Genomic DNA, 14,164 nt, shown 5'->3' on the forward strand with positions numbered 1-14,164 from the left:
ACTCTTCCTCCTTCACTACCTCACTCGCTCTGTCTTTCTGTCTCCAGCTCTATTTCTTCGTCTCTCTCCCCCTCATCCTCAATGTCCCCCTCTCTCTGTTTTTATGGTGGCATTATTATCTCGCTCTCCCACCCATTACTGTTCAGGTTGAAGCAGAATAATAAATTTCAGGATCATGCCGATGCAGCACTTCTCCAGCTAAAGCTCATTCTGTGGACTCGACAGAAACGCTGCACCAAAACAACTCGAGACAACAAAGATTGTAGCATGTACCTGCTTTCTTCATGTTTTCAGCATTTTAAAACTATTTTAGGGGGAAAAAGTCATTATTAGATGAAGAAGTTGTGGTGGTTTTTCTGTGTTATTGTGGGTTTGTCTATGACTTGTACTTATTTACAACTTTTCAAAATCTCTCTGACTAGATAACATTTTTTGCATTTTCTAAAAACCTCTTTCTGTGAGACTATGATTAGTTTAAAACAGTGTATTAGGCTTTTTTCCTTCCTACTAATGTACTTTGTCAACATTTTCAACATTTTTAAGTTAACCTGCCTCTACATCAGAATTTTTTCTTTGTCACTTTTTCTCTCACTACTCTGATGGTTTTTTGGTCACGTTTTGCTTTTTAATCCGTGCGCTCTATTAGCGTCAAATAAAGCAGAAACATGGACCTTTAAATCAATCTAATAGTGAGCTAAGTCTAATGAGCTACGAAGCATGGGAAATCAAAAGGTCAAAAGGTGTTGTTTTTATTACAAACTTGACTTTCTAACTTGTTTTGTCTGCCTTTGTCATTCTGCAGCTTTCAGCCTACGGTGGGAATGTCATTTTCACCGTGTCTTATACTGTAGAGCAGCAAGAACAAGTGAGCATCAGAGTCACATCAGAGCCTGACTTAATCATAGAGGTAAGTTTTTAAACAATTCACTAATTACTTGTAGCTGCGAACTTAAACTACTGTCAACATGCTACACGGTAATGGAGAGATATTAAGTCAACCAGGACTTGAGACTGGTCGGCTACCACCACCTGATAGGGAAAAATGTGTACTACCTAAGCAGTTGGCGAGTGTTTGCTGGTTGTCACCCAGTGAAACTGCAGAATAAATCTTGGTCATTATTGGTGGTTGTTATCAGATTGCATGGAGGACACAGACTTGTCTGCAATCACTTGAAAGCTGCTTATTAACAGTCAGACTGGAAACTGAGAACATTCACACTTAAAGTGAAAGCTGTGCCTTACTGCTACAACCAGCACCTTTTGAAGACTTTGAACTCTAATACATTATTTAGTTTAATATTTCAAGTTGCGGTTTTCAATCCACAGCCACAGTAAGGGCTGAGACTGATTTCACATAGCAACAGCCATCAACCTCCAGCAACCACTTGCCAACTGGTTGGAGATTGCAAATGCCTGTGGTTGCTAGGGGAACTGCATGACTGGAGCTTTATCAATTGGTTTCCCAACAACAGCCAGAAATTTCTGCCAATGTTTGAAGAAGTGGAACTTTTTATTTAGAATAAATAAAGGACCTCTAGCAGCCACTCAGCGACCAGTAAGGGAATACACGTTTTTTCCTAGTGATCTGTGGTTTCCGGGAGTCCCCAAGTGTTCTTGATGCCTATGTGACTCTAGCCTGAAACAACATATCCATGCAATCTATATGCATGGGTTTAAATTGTGTCGTTTTTTTGTTTTACTTTTTGATTCCTATATTAAACTGTCTTGGTGCATTTGGGAGACTCCTCAGGAACAGCCATGCGGTAGAGCCCAGGAATGAGATCCAACTGAACTGACTATTTCAGTTAAAGGGGTTGACAAGGACTGCTCCCAGCACTCAGCAAATACATTATTTTTGGTGTCAGAGTAACTCAAGTGTGACTTTTTCTGTTTTTGTGTACTTGTTTTTCCGCTGTTTTCTGCGACCATGAGGACTAAATGAAGTTGCAAACAGTTAAGAAAAGACAGACAGTCACACACGCGCGCACGCAAGCAGCTGCAGCCTGAGGAGAACTGCTGAACTTAGCAATAAAAAATGCAGATATACTCTCTCGCCCCTTCTCTCCCTGTATGTCTGTATAATGAGCAGGTTGCAATATGATGTATGGCAGCAATAAGCAAAGCAGCCACACTATTAGTTAACTGTTTATATCTCTCATATCACTAAACAACATTGTGTCTGTGTATGTGTGAGAGCATGGAGTACACACAAAACAATGCACAGGTTGGTGTGTATGTGTGTCCTCTGTGCTGGAGCTGTAGAAAGGATCCAGTTACTTTGCTAGTGTTCGAAGAAGTGGGAATTCTAATTAGAATAGTTGGAAAGGTTTTCAGAAACGATCTAAAATAAACTGCAGTAAATGTGAAAGCACCTAAGTCTCACATACTGACTGCAAAGAGAAAGCGGCGTACTGTGTACGGTAGGTGAGAAAGAATGGATCGAATGGATGAAAGGGCACGGAAAGAAAGCCATAAAAGGAGGGAATGAAAAGTAAAAGAGACTTTGAATCAAATAAAGGCAGGGCAGGCTGAAAAGTGAAATAAAAGATGGGAAAGAAAGAAATTGACAAAAAAAGGAAAAAGTAGTGGAAGATTGAAAGGAAGAATGGTGGGTGTGAAACAACACAAAAGGAAGTGAAAAGGAAAAAAGGAAAAGAAGAAACAAACAGTGAAGAACGGAACGTGGAAATAAACAAAAGTAAGAATGAGGAAGAAGGAAAATTGTGAGACGGATAGTCACAGACCAATGAGCTTGTGTTATTTAAAGATGTGTCAGTGAGATCGACAGACTGGGAGGAGATGGGAGGAGAAGGAGAGGAGGACAAGTGTCGGTCTTGTTGTCAACAAAAAGCCTCTCCAAATGATGACAATAATGAACCACCTACACACTGTCAGCCAGCTCTCTCCCTCTTCACTGTCTCTTTCAGCCTTTGTCTCGTTTTGTTCCCTCTTTTTCTGCCCTGCTGTTTACGCTGCATATCTGCATCGAGTTGTAATATTTTTTGTTGCTTGTTTTTGTGAAGTGCAAGAAGAAACTTGTGTGTTGTTCGCAAGAAGTCAGCATCTGAATAGATAATAATCTCTCTGTCTTTGTATGGCTCTGTGGCTTTGTTGCTTTCCGTGCCTTCCTCTCGATCCATGCCCACTCAATCAGTCCACTTTAGCACAGTTAAAGTGTGTAAATAAAGAAAGAAAAGAATGCTGTAAACACAGAAACGCAGTCTTGAGCCGCCTCTCATTTTGTTTCAGGAAAAACCTTATAAAACTTTCCCTTTGTGATCTAATTTTTAAAGTAAGAAGTGAAATGTTTGTATTAAAAAGTATTAAGAATTGAACCAACATAATGATGTTTGTCTTTTTAAGGGATTTTTTTAACTGAATTCATTTTCTTACTGGTAAATAAAAGTGAGGTGACTCTTTCATTTTCCCTCTTTGTCTCTGTCATCCTCTGATTTTGTGCATCTCTTGGCTGTGCTGCTGGTTTCACCGTCTTTATGACTCCCCCACCTCCCCCAATTCAATTAGTTTTTATTTAATGGTTTATTGGCATAGTAAGCTCTCCCTCTCTCTCACTCTCTCCCTCCATAAGTAGTTGTCACTCTGTGTTAGCCACTACATGCCATTGATCCGTTCTCAACAAGAGATAGTCAGATACCAGGCCTGGGCTCAATTTACTTTGCATTTAGTCCATTCAGTATGTCAATATACACTGGAGCTCATTACCTAATGACACATCTTTCACTCTCACTCATTTTTTTTAGATAAGTTATAAATGCACATGTCAGTGCTGTCATAAAAGCAACAGAGGGAATGCCGATGTTTTACATTTATGAAATTAAAAGTTCAAATTGTAATTCTTTTGCTCTACCAGGGAGGAGGGATGAAGATTAATTACAAAAGGTTTGGCGAGCCTGTCTACCCATCCTCATCCAGCACCAGTCACATAGTTCTCCTGCCAGAGAACTTCCGGGTTTCAGAGACGGCACAGCCAGTTAGTCGGAGAGATTTCTTGTCTGTGCTGGCAAAAGTGACGAGTGTGATGGTGCGGGCCTCTTACAGCACAGAACGCAGCGCTGTTTACAGGTGGGTACGGAAACATGTACACATTTCGAAGTGTGCCATCATGACGTATTGATCATACACTGTAAAATAAATCATTATATTAAAATTAAGCTTGTAAAATCAGAAGTTTTTAGTCTCATTTAGCTGTAGGAAACAAAATTTTCGCTCAGAATCAAGACTCTGAGGCATCTCCTTCTTATAGCCTGTGAATATCACGGCTTTAACCTTGTGCAACCTAAACATAAAGATGGTGGTTTTATAGGTGAAGCTTATTGCCGTCTGAGAGTAAAATCTGCCTGAGAGAATGAACTCGGCTCATAAAACCTCTAAAAGACTTATCAGCAAAACTGCCCTGTTTACGCACAAGCTGTATGTTTAACTGTGAAGGCGGACAGACTCCCAGTATGCTGTATGATTTTGCTTGATATTTGTATTTCTGTGCCCTCCGTGTGCAGACTCCACTCATTTTCTATGGAGGTAGCAAATCCCGCTGCTATAGGAGAGAGGAGAGCATCAGCTGTAGAAGTGTGTTCTTGCCCTTATGGATATGGTGGAACTTCTTGTGAGGTAAATACACACCATTCATCCATTTGTGTTAACGGCTTATCCAATGGGCACATAAGGCTGGTTGGTTACATACTGTAGCACTAATGCATAGAGACAACCGTTCATACTAACATTTATACCTACAGTCAATATAGACACAAGCACATAGAACAAACAAGATGCTACCAGACAATAAAACTTATAGAAGGGATTAAAAACAAATATGACAAGAACAGAACCAAAACTATTTAACTAAATTCAATATCCAATTGGGCCAAGAGATTAGTAAAGATCTCTGCTTCAGATGGTATTGTTGCAAAATGTATCCTGAATAGAATTAGGTATATTACACATAGCTAATTATTCCATTTGTATGACAAAATAACATCCAATCCAATGTGCAAAAGGTGGATAGGTAGACTTACAAGTCTACAAGAATCAACCCCAGTTACTGGATACAGAGCCGTCTGGACATTAGGTGGAAGTCTGAAGCTTTCAGCAGAACATGAAGAAAGTTGTGGTTACCTTTAATTTCTCTGGAGAGCGTTGCTGAAAACCTGGAAGCTTGTCTCTTGCGAAAACACACATTCTTTGACAAACACTTTTTTGCTAGCCATAAGTCAAAATTTGGGGTTATTATTTTGAAATTTCAACTTTCAAATTTCAATAATAACAATACGTTGTTTTCTCAGACGTTTGAATTGCTAAGACCTAACTTTTTTAGATCATTTTAACTTATGAATGACAGTTTAGTTTTTTTTTTTCTAGTTGTGGGGAAAATATTTTATAGTCTTGAGTTCATGCAGAACCGAATAAGACGTGTGAGCATCGCCTCAGCGGAGCAACATTTGTTGCACTGAAAAGGCATTGATGAAAAGATGTGGTTCAGTTTTGTGTGGCGTAACTGCATATCTTTGGACTGTAGCGCTGTGGAGTGAACCCATGCATCCACTGGGAGTACATGGAAACTCCACACAGAAAGGCTGTGGAGGCTGTAGCTGTAAGATGGCAGGTCTAACCACTGCACTGCAAACAAGCACAAATAAACAAAAAAAATCATTCAAACACAAAGAAACATTGATTAGAAAAATTTCCAGTGCAAGAAAGGATTCTTGAAAAAAAAAAGAGTACCTATTCAAAAGATTGTAAGCCCACACTGAAACGTACGCAGTCACTTAATGATGTTGGTGTGTATTTCTATGTTAGAACATCACATGTGTACTTTTAAATGTGGCTAATGCTAATACATGTACAAGTAATCCCTGTGAGCCACAAGTAGAGCCTTCAATTTGTATCCTGCTATATTGACGTTAACTCAGGATGCATTTCCTTAAATGGTCATCAACTGAAGGCTTAGACACCCATACATACAAACAACAGTCTCTTTCTGTAAATGTTTGTGCACAGTTTTGTGTTACAGGCATTTAGTGTACTGATTCATTGATATACTGTATGTTATGCTTGGTAATACTTGACTGCACTTCAGGTGGAATTTTAGTGCATTCGTTTTTCATAAATACATCAAAAAGAAGTGTCCTTATTCATGATAACACCTTATGTCCAAGCACATATTCCAGATGGGATTTTTACTCAAAGTGAAAAGATGTTTGTCTGTGTAGCTTTTAGTTATCCAGATCATGGTAGCTGGAATGAGCTCAGAAAGAAAGTGACTTTTTTAAGTCCCGTGAAGACTTGGTTTAAATACCTGGAACTTTCTTTAGAACTCAGGAATCCTCTTGGATGAGAGGTGAAACATCTCCACGAAACCTAAAGAAGTCCTCTCCATTTCTTTCCAGGCTCCTCAGACAGATGGTTGGAAATGTTGTGGATCAGCTTATATTATCTGGGGACTGTTTAACTAGTCTAAAACATCCAAACATATCTCAGAACATAATTTTATTCAAATTGTATTGTGATTCCTAAATTTGTCTCATGGAGATTTGAATTGCTTTATTCAAAGAAAACTGTAAACAATAACACGAAATTACCGTTTAGTCTCAGAATGCAGCTGATGCGCTGTTGTTTTAGCTGACAGCATCATGCTTTTGAAAGTCACACACAAGCGCACACGAAAAATATTCCAAGTGTTGCACTCAGAAACACACACACACTTGAGGTGCTAATTAGAGGATCACTATGTAATTACTCTACGCTACAGCAGCTTGAAGAAAGACACTCCGTCTGGCTTTCTGTATTTTCTAACTTTGTGATCTTGTGTGTTTCAGGCGTGTGCGCTTGGTTTTCGGAGGGTAAACGGGAATCTGTATAACGGGGTGTGTGAACCTTGTCACTGCCATGGACACACAACACAATGCCATGAAGTCACGGGGCATTGCTTGGTAAGTAGCTTAGTAGTGGGTGAATTATGTCACCTGTTTCTTTTTCATTTGTATTTATTATTTATTACTATTGCTTTTATGTGTTTGTTTTATGTGTAAATTAATACTCAAAGATCTAACCCTATTTATCATCATTAAAATGTAATAAAGAGTAATGAGTAATGAGTTCAATTTTCTTTATTTGTTTGTTTTGAAAAGTCTCATTTCTTTCATTAACCGCATTCTTTTTTTAATCAGTAATTAAGGGAGTTGAATTGTTTATTTGGAAGCCGTGGATTACATGTATTCATATCTTTTCAGTGTTTTTGTTTAAAATGTGTCCAATTAATTGAGGAATTGCAGAAAATCTTCCAAAATTGGTTGAGTTAGCTGAGTGTGAGAGTTTTGAAATGAAAGACACTCGGAAGCTAAATGCATAACTTAATATGGAATACATAAATGAACTTTTATGTATACAAAAGAGTTTTTTTCTTATTAGTTGAAGTCTCCCCGGATTTGCCATCTAGTGGTGAAGGCAGGAATTGCAGTGTGAAATGAATAAACATTCCAGATTGGCCTTCTTATGTGCATCTGCTCACATGCACCCACCCCAGTCTGCACATTGCCTTAGGGTTAAGCTGTCAGTTACCATCGCACATACACACACCAGAATACACACACAACACACACATACACAGCGATCTATGAGTTTTGTATTGCCATGTTATGTTTCATTATAGATGAGGAGGATGCTGGGATGTGTCAGGGGGAGGCCAACACACAGAAAAAGACAGACAGACAGGCAGGGAGGCGCTTTCTTTTTCTCTGACACACACACACACACACACACACACACACACACACACACACACACACAGAGGAAGACAATTTGACGTGAACTCACTCACAGCACATAAATAACCTCTGTATACATATTCATACACAGTGAGTGGCAGACAGATCTGCACACAAACACACCTCTTTTCTGAGGAATTTGATTTCCAGCTCGGGTTGAATGACTGAATGATGCCATGGTTATACAGGTTAACACACTGTGTATGTGTCACATTGTGATTCACCATTTGGGATGTTTGAGCTGAGAAAAAAATGATTTGGAATAAGGTGACATATAAATGCACAGACTAGCTCAAAAGTACCACTGGCGCTTCAGCTGGACATATGAAAACAACAAAGATTTTGGCCAATAAAAGAGCTGTCTATTATAGATACAGCATAATTTTACGGTTTAAAAACTCTTAAACTGAAATCTTCAGATTTTCTATTTTACGTTCTCAGTGTTGAAGAATTTAGTCTTATTAAATAAGTCGTGATGCCACAATTACAAAAGAGCACTAATGGAAGTAGAAGGTTTTACAGCATAAGTGCAGGTTTTAATATTGAGTTTCTCTCTGGAAGCAACTTCTTAATTCAGATTAAAAAGATGCAACAGAAGAAGCATCGCTGTGTTTTGATATATGAAGGTGAAGCCTCCCATTAGAAACCGTAGGGTGTCGAGGACTGTCGATTTTTAATTTCAGAGAGTTTTTTGTACTGCCACTAAATCTGGCCTTAACTATGTTGTTTGCAGCCTTCACAATTTTGCAGGTAAAATATTGTTGGGTTGACTGTTATGATGTTGGGTTTCTGTTAAACCATTTCCTGTTTTATTTTGGAATTCTTTGTCTGTTTATGTTGTTGATTTTATTTCCTGTCTTTGTTAGTTTTCCTTGTGATTGTATGCTCTGCCCTGATTAGTCTCATCTGTGGCGTTCTTCATCCCTGTTTCCAATTAGTCATCATTTACCCGGCTATATGTGTGTGTCTGCAGTTGTTTTCATCTTACTTGCCTCATTTACCTAGACCTCATATTGTTGTCACCCTGCTTGGCACGTGACAAGGTTGTGAATGTGATAACTGGAGAACCAGGTGACGTAGGATTTTGAAATTCATATCACAGTTGCATCTACTAAAATCTTCAGATGAATTTGAATCTCGGTGAACTTGACCTCAAGGTAAAGGTCAGAGATCAACTTTACAGAAAATCTTGTGAGCACAATAAACTGAGAGCAACGTCACCTAGGCTTTTCAAACTGATATCATAGGTGTGTCAAGGTCAGAGGTCACCTTTTTACAAAAATCTGGTTCTGCTGGTGTTGCTTGTGTTGCCAGGATTTTCTGGTGTAGTTTTGTATGCAAACCACCCCCACAATGGCAAAAAGCTCCAAAGGTGTGAACTGTTTAGTTTTTATCTTTCTAACCTTTAACTTTTAGAAACAAAAAAAATATTATGAAAAAAAAAAAGCAGATCTGTTCTAACGTCTTTCTTTCTAGTTTCTTTTTCTTCCAAGTCTCAACTTAAATCATCCCCTTTTACTATTAACTGCACATGTATGGCTTGACTCAGTATGGTACAGGTTCAGTTCGTTGTTCTTCCTGTCTGTCTTTAGCATTTTTGACTGTTGGAAATTATGCAAAGTTCGTCTGCAGATGTGTATAACATGTACGCAGCTAAAAAAAAAAACTAAAACAAATACTTGAGAGGTTTTTTGTTTCCAAGACAATTCCTTGTTACTTGAAAATACAAAATAGGTCTTATTTGGAGTTTTTTCCTTCCTAAATGACTCAACAGAACAATAGCACAATGTTGTTGAGGTATTTTTATCATTGCACAAACTGCTTAAACTCTTCTTTGAAATTGCATCCTCAGAGAAATTGACTTGCTCTCCTGACTCAAATGAACTTTAACCTATTTTTCTCCCCCAGGACTGCTCCCACAACACCGCTGGCCCCTACTGTGACACCTGCCTGCCAGGTTACTATGGCAACGCCACCCGTGGGTCACCTGCGGACTGTCAACCCTGTGCCTGCCCGCTCAATATTCCCAGCAACAAGTAGGTTCTGAAGACCCTGGGGTTAATGCAGCCAGGGCAGCACAATTTAATCAAATGCCTCAATCTATCACTGTTGACCCACCTGACTCTGCGGTCCCTATTTCTCTTAATAATCTCCCGTCTCCTCCTGACACTCTCACCATGTTTTTTTTTTTTGTGTGTGTGTGTGGTCTTTAGAGGTTATCGCCACAACTAGAGACTTCATCACTCTCGGCGGGAATATAATTGTAATGACATTAATGGAAATATCATCACCACAGGTAGACTCATAAATATAAGTGGAGAAACATTATCCCTGTGGGTGGAAATGTCATTGTCGCTGTTAGAATCAACATAATTTCTACTAGGAGCCTTAACACAGTAGAAAATGCAAACCTCCCACAAGTCATTAAGGGATTGAAAACCCTTTAGCATTATATTCCTCTCATATGGAAAGCTACTCATGCTGTGGCTACATCACAGACTTGAATGACAGATGCTCAGATTACACCACACAACAGTTTTCCAAAGAGATGCAAAAATACTACCAGACATGAAGACCTTTAAACCACAGCTATTAAAAAAACATACACATTGATATGTTGTCTAGGGGTAGGCACATTGCTTGGTTACATGCGGTTATTAAATTAAACTCCCTCCGGGACCACACGTGTTGATAAAGTTTAGAAAAATCATCGTTTATAAGAATTTATTTACACACGTCTGATTTGGTTTATTCATGAAACATGCACATAGTACATAAATGACATCATTTAATAGTATTTTATGTTGTTTTGAGTTTTTGGGTTTTTTTTTTTTTTTTGCAAAGATGTTTTCACAAAGTGGAGTCATTAAAATCAAAACTACCAGCCGGTGTAAATTTGGATAATCTTTCCTTCAAGGTGTCCTCCTCATACATTTTTGGTGCACTTCAGAGCAAGTGTTATTATTACGTTTCTCCCTGGAAGTCCAATTTTGTATCCTGGCACTCTCTGCAGTGCACGCAATGTCCGCTCTTCTAGCGTGTCAAAAAGCCAACATTTCAACTTGAATTTTATATAGGCGAATAAGGGAAATGCTGCTAGCAGTGAGTGAAGGTGTGTTGGTGTGGCCAAAAAAAACATGCTGTACTCTAGCACACTTTTGCCATAGTTTGGTCTATTTGAGCGGAGTGCCCTCCCTCCGGATGTGTCGGTAGACTGCTTGTTGAAAGCCTGATCATGGAGGACAAATTCACAGGGCACAACCCTGTCAAAAAATAATGAACGTGCTCCTACTCGTGCTTCTGATTTGATGTGCCACCTTTAGACTTGTGCACTTCAGACTTTTTGACTGAGAACTCCTCTTTGGTTTCTGAGTCACAGAGCCAGCCGTCATCTCCTGTGAAGGTTCTTGAGATAAAAGGAGGGTTAGTATGATACTGAAGCTGAATTTGAGGTCCATGGTTAAGTTGCAAATGCAAAATGGGTCTTCCTCAGAGCAATATATGAATAATAGTATCACTGGAATTGGTGTAGAGAGACGCTCATGCAAAGTCCAATCTTATAAAGGCAAAAATTGTAAAATAAATTATGCAGTTAATTTTTTAGTAAATGTAAGAAATGATCAACTTCAGACAGAGCAGGTTATATATATAGACATTTTATTTTTATATTATTATATTATTGAGCCGCAGATTTTCTAAATGACCAGGGTGTGATGCTCTATGGGACTTGCATGGACAAACAACACAGGCAGCAGCAGCAGCTGAGAATTCTCATGCAGTCATGACATGACATATTCAAAACCCTAAGCGCTAAAGTAAGACACAACTCTCTCATACCTCAGGCCTCCACACCACCCTGGCAATAATAATAGCTTTGAGAAGCCATGCCTTTCACCCCCCTCAAAATAGCCATCCAGTCCCTTATCTTTACCAAAATAGCTAGTTAGATTGTTCCACTTATCTGTAATGTCTGAGCTCTTATGAACATCTGATGAAGTGATTAGTGTCAACAGGGGAGAAGACTGGGGTTTTTAATCAAATCAATTAAAAAAAACTGCTTTGTTTTTGATTGCTGTTCTTTTTAATTTATGCCTGGGATTAATTCTCTAACTGCCAAGGACACGTTTTTGTCTTTTTTTCCCCCTTTTTTAAAAAATCACTATAGTTGAATGGAAGTTAATAGTCAATTATGTATCCACGCAGGCCTTAAAAATCTGCAGATAAAACTGTATATGTCTGTTTAACTAAGCATTTTTCACCGCCATTACGACCTAAAATTGTGCCAAATTTTTCCAAAAAGTATAACACGGCCTGCTTTTTTTCCTATTATTTTTATTATTATTTGTATTTTAATCTTGGTATTAATCAGTTTATCAGCTTTAAAGATTATTTATTTTAGTAAAATGTGTTTTTTATGATTTTGTTAATTTTGCAGATACTACCTTGCTAGATATTAGGGCTGAACGATTATGGAAAATAATCTAATTGCGATTTTTTTGCCCCAATATTGCGATTGCGATGCGATATGCGATTATTTTTTTAAGGTCTTTGTCTTCTGTATTATTAAACAAAGACAAGCAATACATCATATAGTATGGCCAATACTATATTACATTAATTTTAAACTGTTCTTTCCTGGAAGACAGACCTCTGTTATGATGACATGAGGTGATGCATGAATTGATGACTGACATTTTTATTTAACTTCTTCAATCACAACTGTATATTTGAACATACACAATAGTTTATTTTTAGCTTACAAACATCTGAGCATAAAGTGCTGACAAGGAACCCTGGTGTAAACATTAAAATGAAAGTCAGTACAATGTGCAGATTGCAGAAATATACATAAAAAAAAATCAGTGGCTTTACCACACTCAGTTTTTCGACATCTGTGAACTACTAGACAGTCATTCAATTAAAAAATAATATTAAATAAATAAAACTAATAAATAAAAAATACACACATCTTACTGATCTCTGCAGTCAGTAACATTACACATAAAGTGCAAACATAATAGCAATTGTATAAACACACACACAAACACGCCTTTAAAGTTTAAAGGCGTGAAATTGGACGGTCTAGCCTTCTGATTAGCTAATCAGAAGGCTAGTTCTGATTAGCGTCACCGCTGTCTCGGTGGAGTTTAATAAACTCGGCCGTCTGCTTCTTGCTATCTAAAATATAACCAGACACTGGCGTAAATTCTCGACTGTCTCATACTTCTGTTTAATAAGTTTTCTGTTTGACGTTTAGTCAGCTGTGTGAAAACCAAGGAGGAACCCACCCGGGGGATTAATAAAGTTTTATTTTATCTAATCTAATAACTTTAATCTCAGCCAAACCGATTTACTCACGAACAAACAAAACACTGAAAAAAGCCCAACAATAACATTTTTAGGTTGTCTAAGTGACTTATATATTACGTTTAACCCGAGCAGCGAAACTCCGCGGTGATCTGAAAATGATGTGCCGGGAGTTGTGCCGTTCTCGGCCGCATCAGTAACCCTCGAGCTCCCGGCTAGCTGTCGAGCTGGTGGGTAGCAGACGCCTCTGAAAACGTCGAAGCACTTTTGCAAATATGGGATATCTTGATAAACCGAGCAGATATTCGATGTTTACACAACTACTTTCTCGCCTGAAAATATTTTAAAAGTTTATTTTGTGACCCAGAAAGATTAGTATGAGTAATTTTAAAACTTAATAGCGGCCGCCATTGTTGGAAACTGGAGTTTGGCTGGGCCGCGCTATGAATTCTGGGATATGGTAGTAATTTGGACAGCGCGTCGCTGTGACGTAATCGGTCTACAAATGCGGCCTCAGGAGGATGCAGCCCGTGAATTTGGACATGTCCAGAGTATAATCGCAGCCTTTGCGGTTAGAAAATTGCACTTGATCATGTCGCGATATTATCGCAAATGCGATATATCGTTCAGCCCTACTAGATATATTTGCAGACCAGTGACATCCTTCCCATCCTGGCCCTTGCAATACCACTTCTAAACTGCAGCAGCCTCCTTCACCTAATGATCCACACGGCAAAATCGGATAAGAAACATAAAAGCACAATCCTTAAAGGCGCTTTAAAACTGCATTACTTTAATGACCACCAGGGGGCAACTCGTGTGACGCGAAATAGCTTCTTCCTCAGGTTCCTTGCTCTGTGACATCAGTAAACACTTAGCAATAAAGCATTAAAATGAGCACAGCTGCAATTTGGCTGTTTACAACTTTATACAACTCTTCTCATACAGCTATGAATTATTTACATTTTATACAGAAAGTGTTTTTCAGTGTTTGTTGTCCGCATACTCTGGCCAATGAAATGTTATTTGTAACTCAGTGAGCCAGCACACAATTAATGAGCCAGTCAGTCAGCTAG

General features: G+C 38.5%; 1 protein-coding gene across 1 annotated transcript in view; it reads left to right on the plus strand.

Moving 5' to 3' along the window:
* The window catches only part of lama2 (laminin, alpha 2), a 233,020-nt gene that overhangs the window by 106,866 nt on the left and 111,990 nt on the right, over positions 1–14,164 (plus strand). The window contains exons 15-19 of the mRNA XM_085248215.1: positions 803–907; positions 3,872–4,083; positions 4,518–4,629; positions 6,834–6,947; positions 9,690–9,817. Coding sequence (XP_085104341.1) covers positions 803–907; positions 3,872–4,083; positions 4,518–4,629; positions 6,834–6,947; positions 9,690–9,817 — 671 coding nt within the window. The remainder of the gene's footprint in view (positions 1–802; positions 908–3,871; positions 4,084–4,517; positions 4,630–6,833; positions 6,948–9,689; positions 9,818–14,164) is intronic.

This window comes from Mchenga conophoros, linkage group LG15, assembly GCF_057382185.1.
Source record: "Mchenga conophoros isolate Kocher_MC1m ecotype Shallow Benthic linkage group LG15, M_conophoros_male_GT1.1, whole genome shotgun sequence".
NCBI classification, from domain to species: Eukaryota; Metazoa; Chordata; class Actinopteri; order Cichliformes; family Cichlidae; genus Mchenga; species Mchenga conophoros.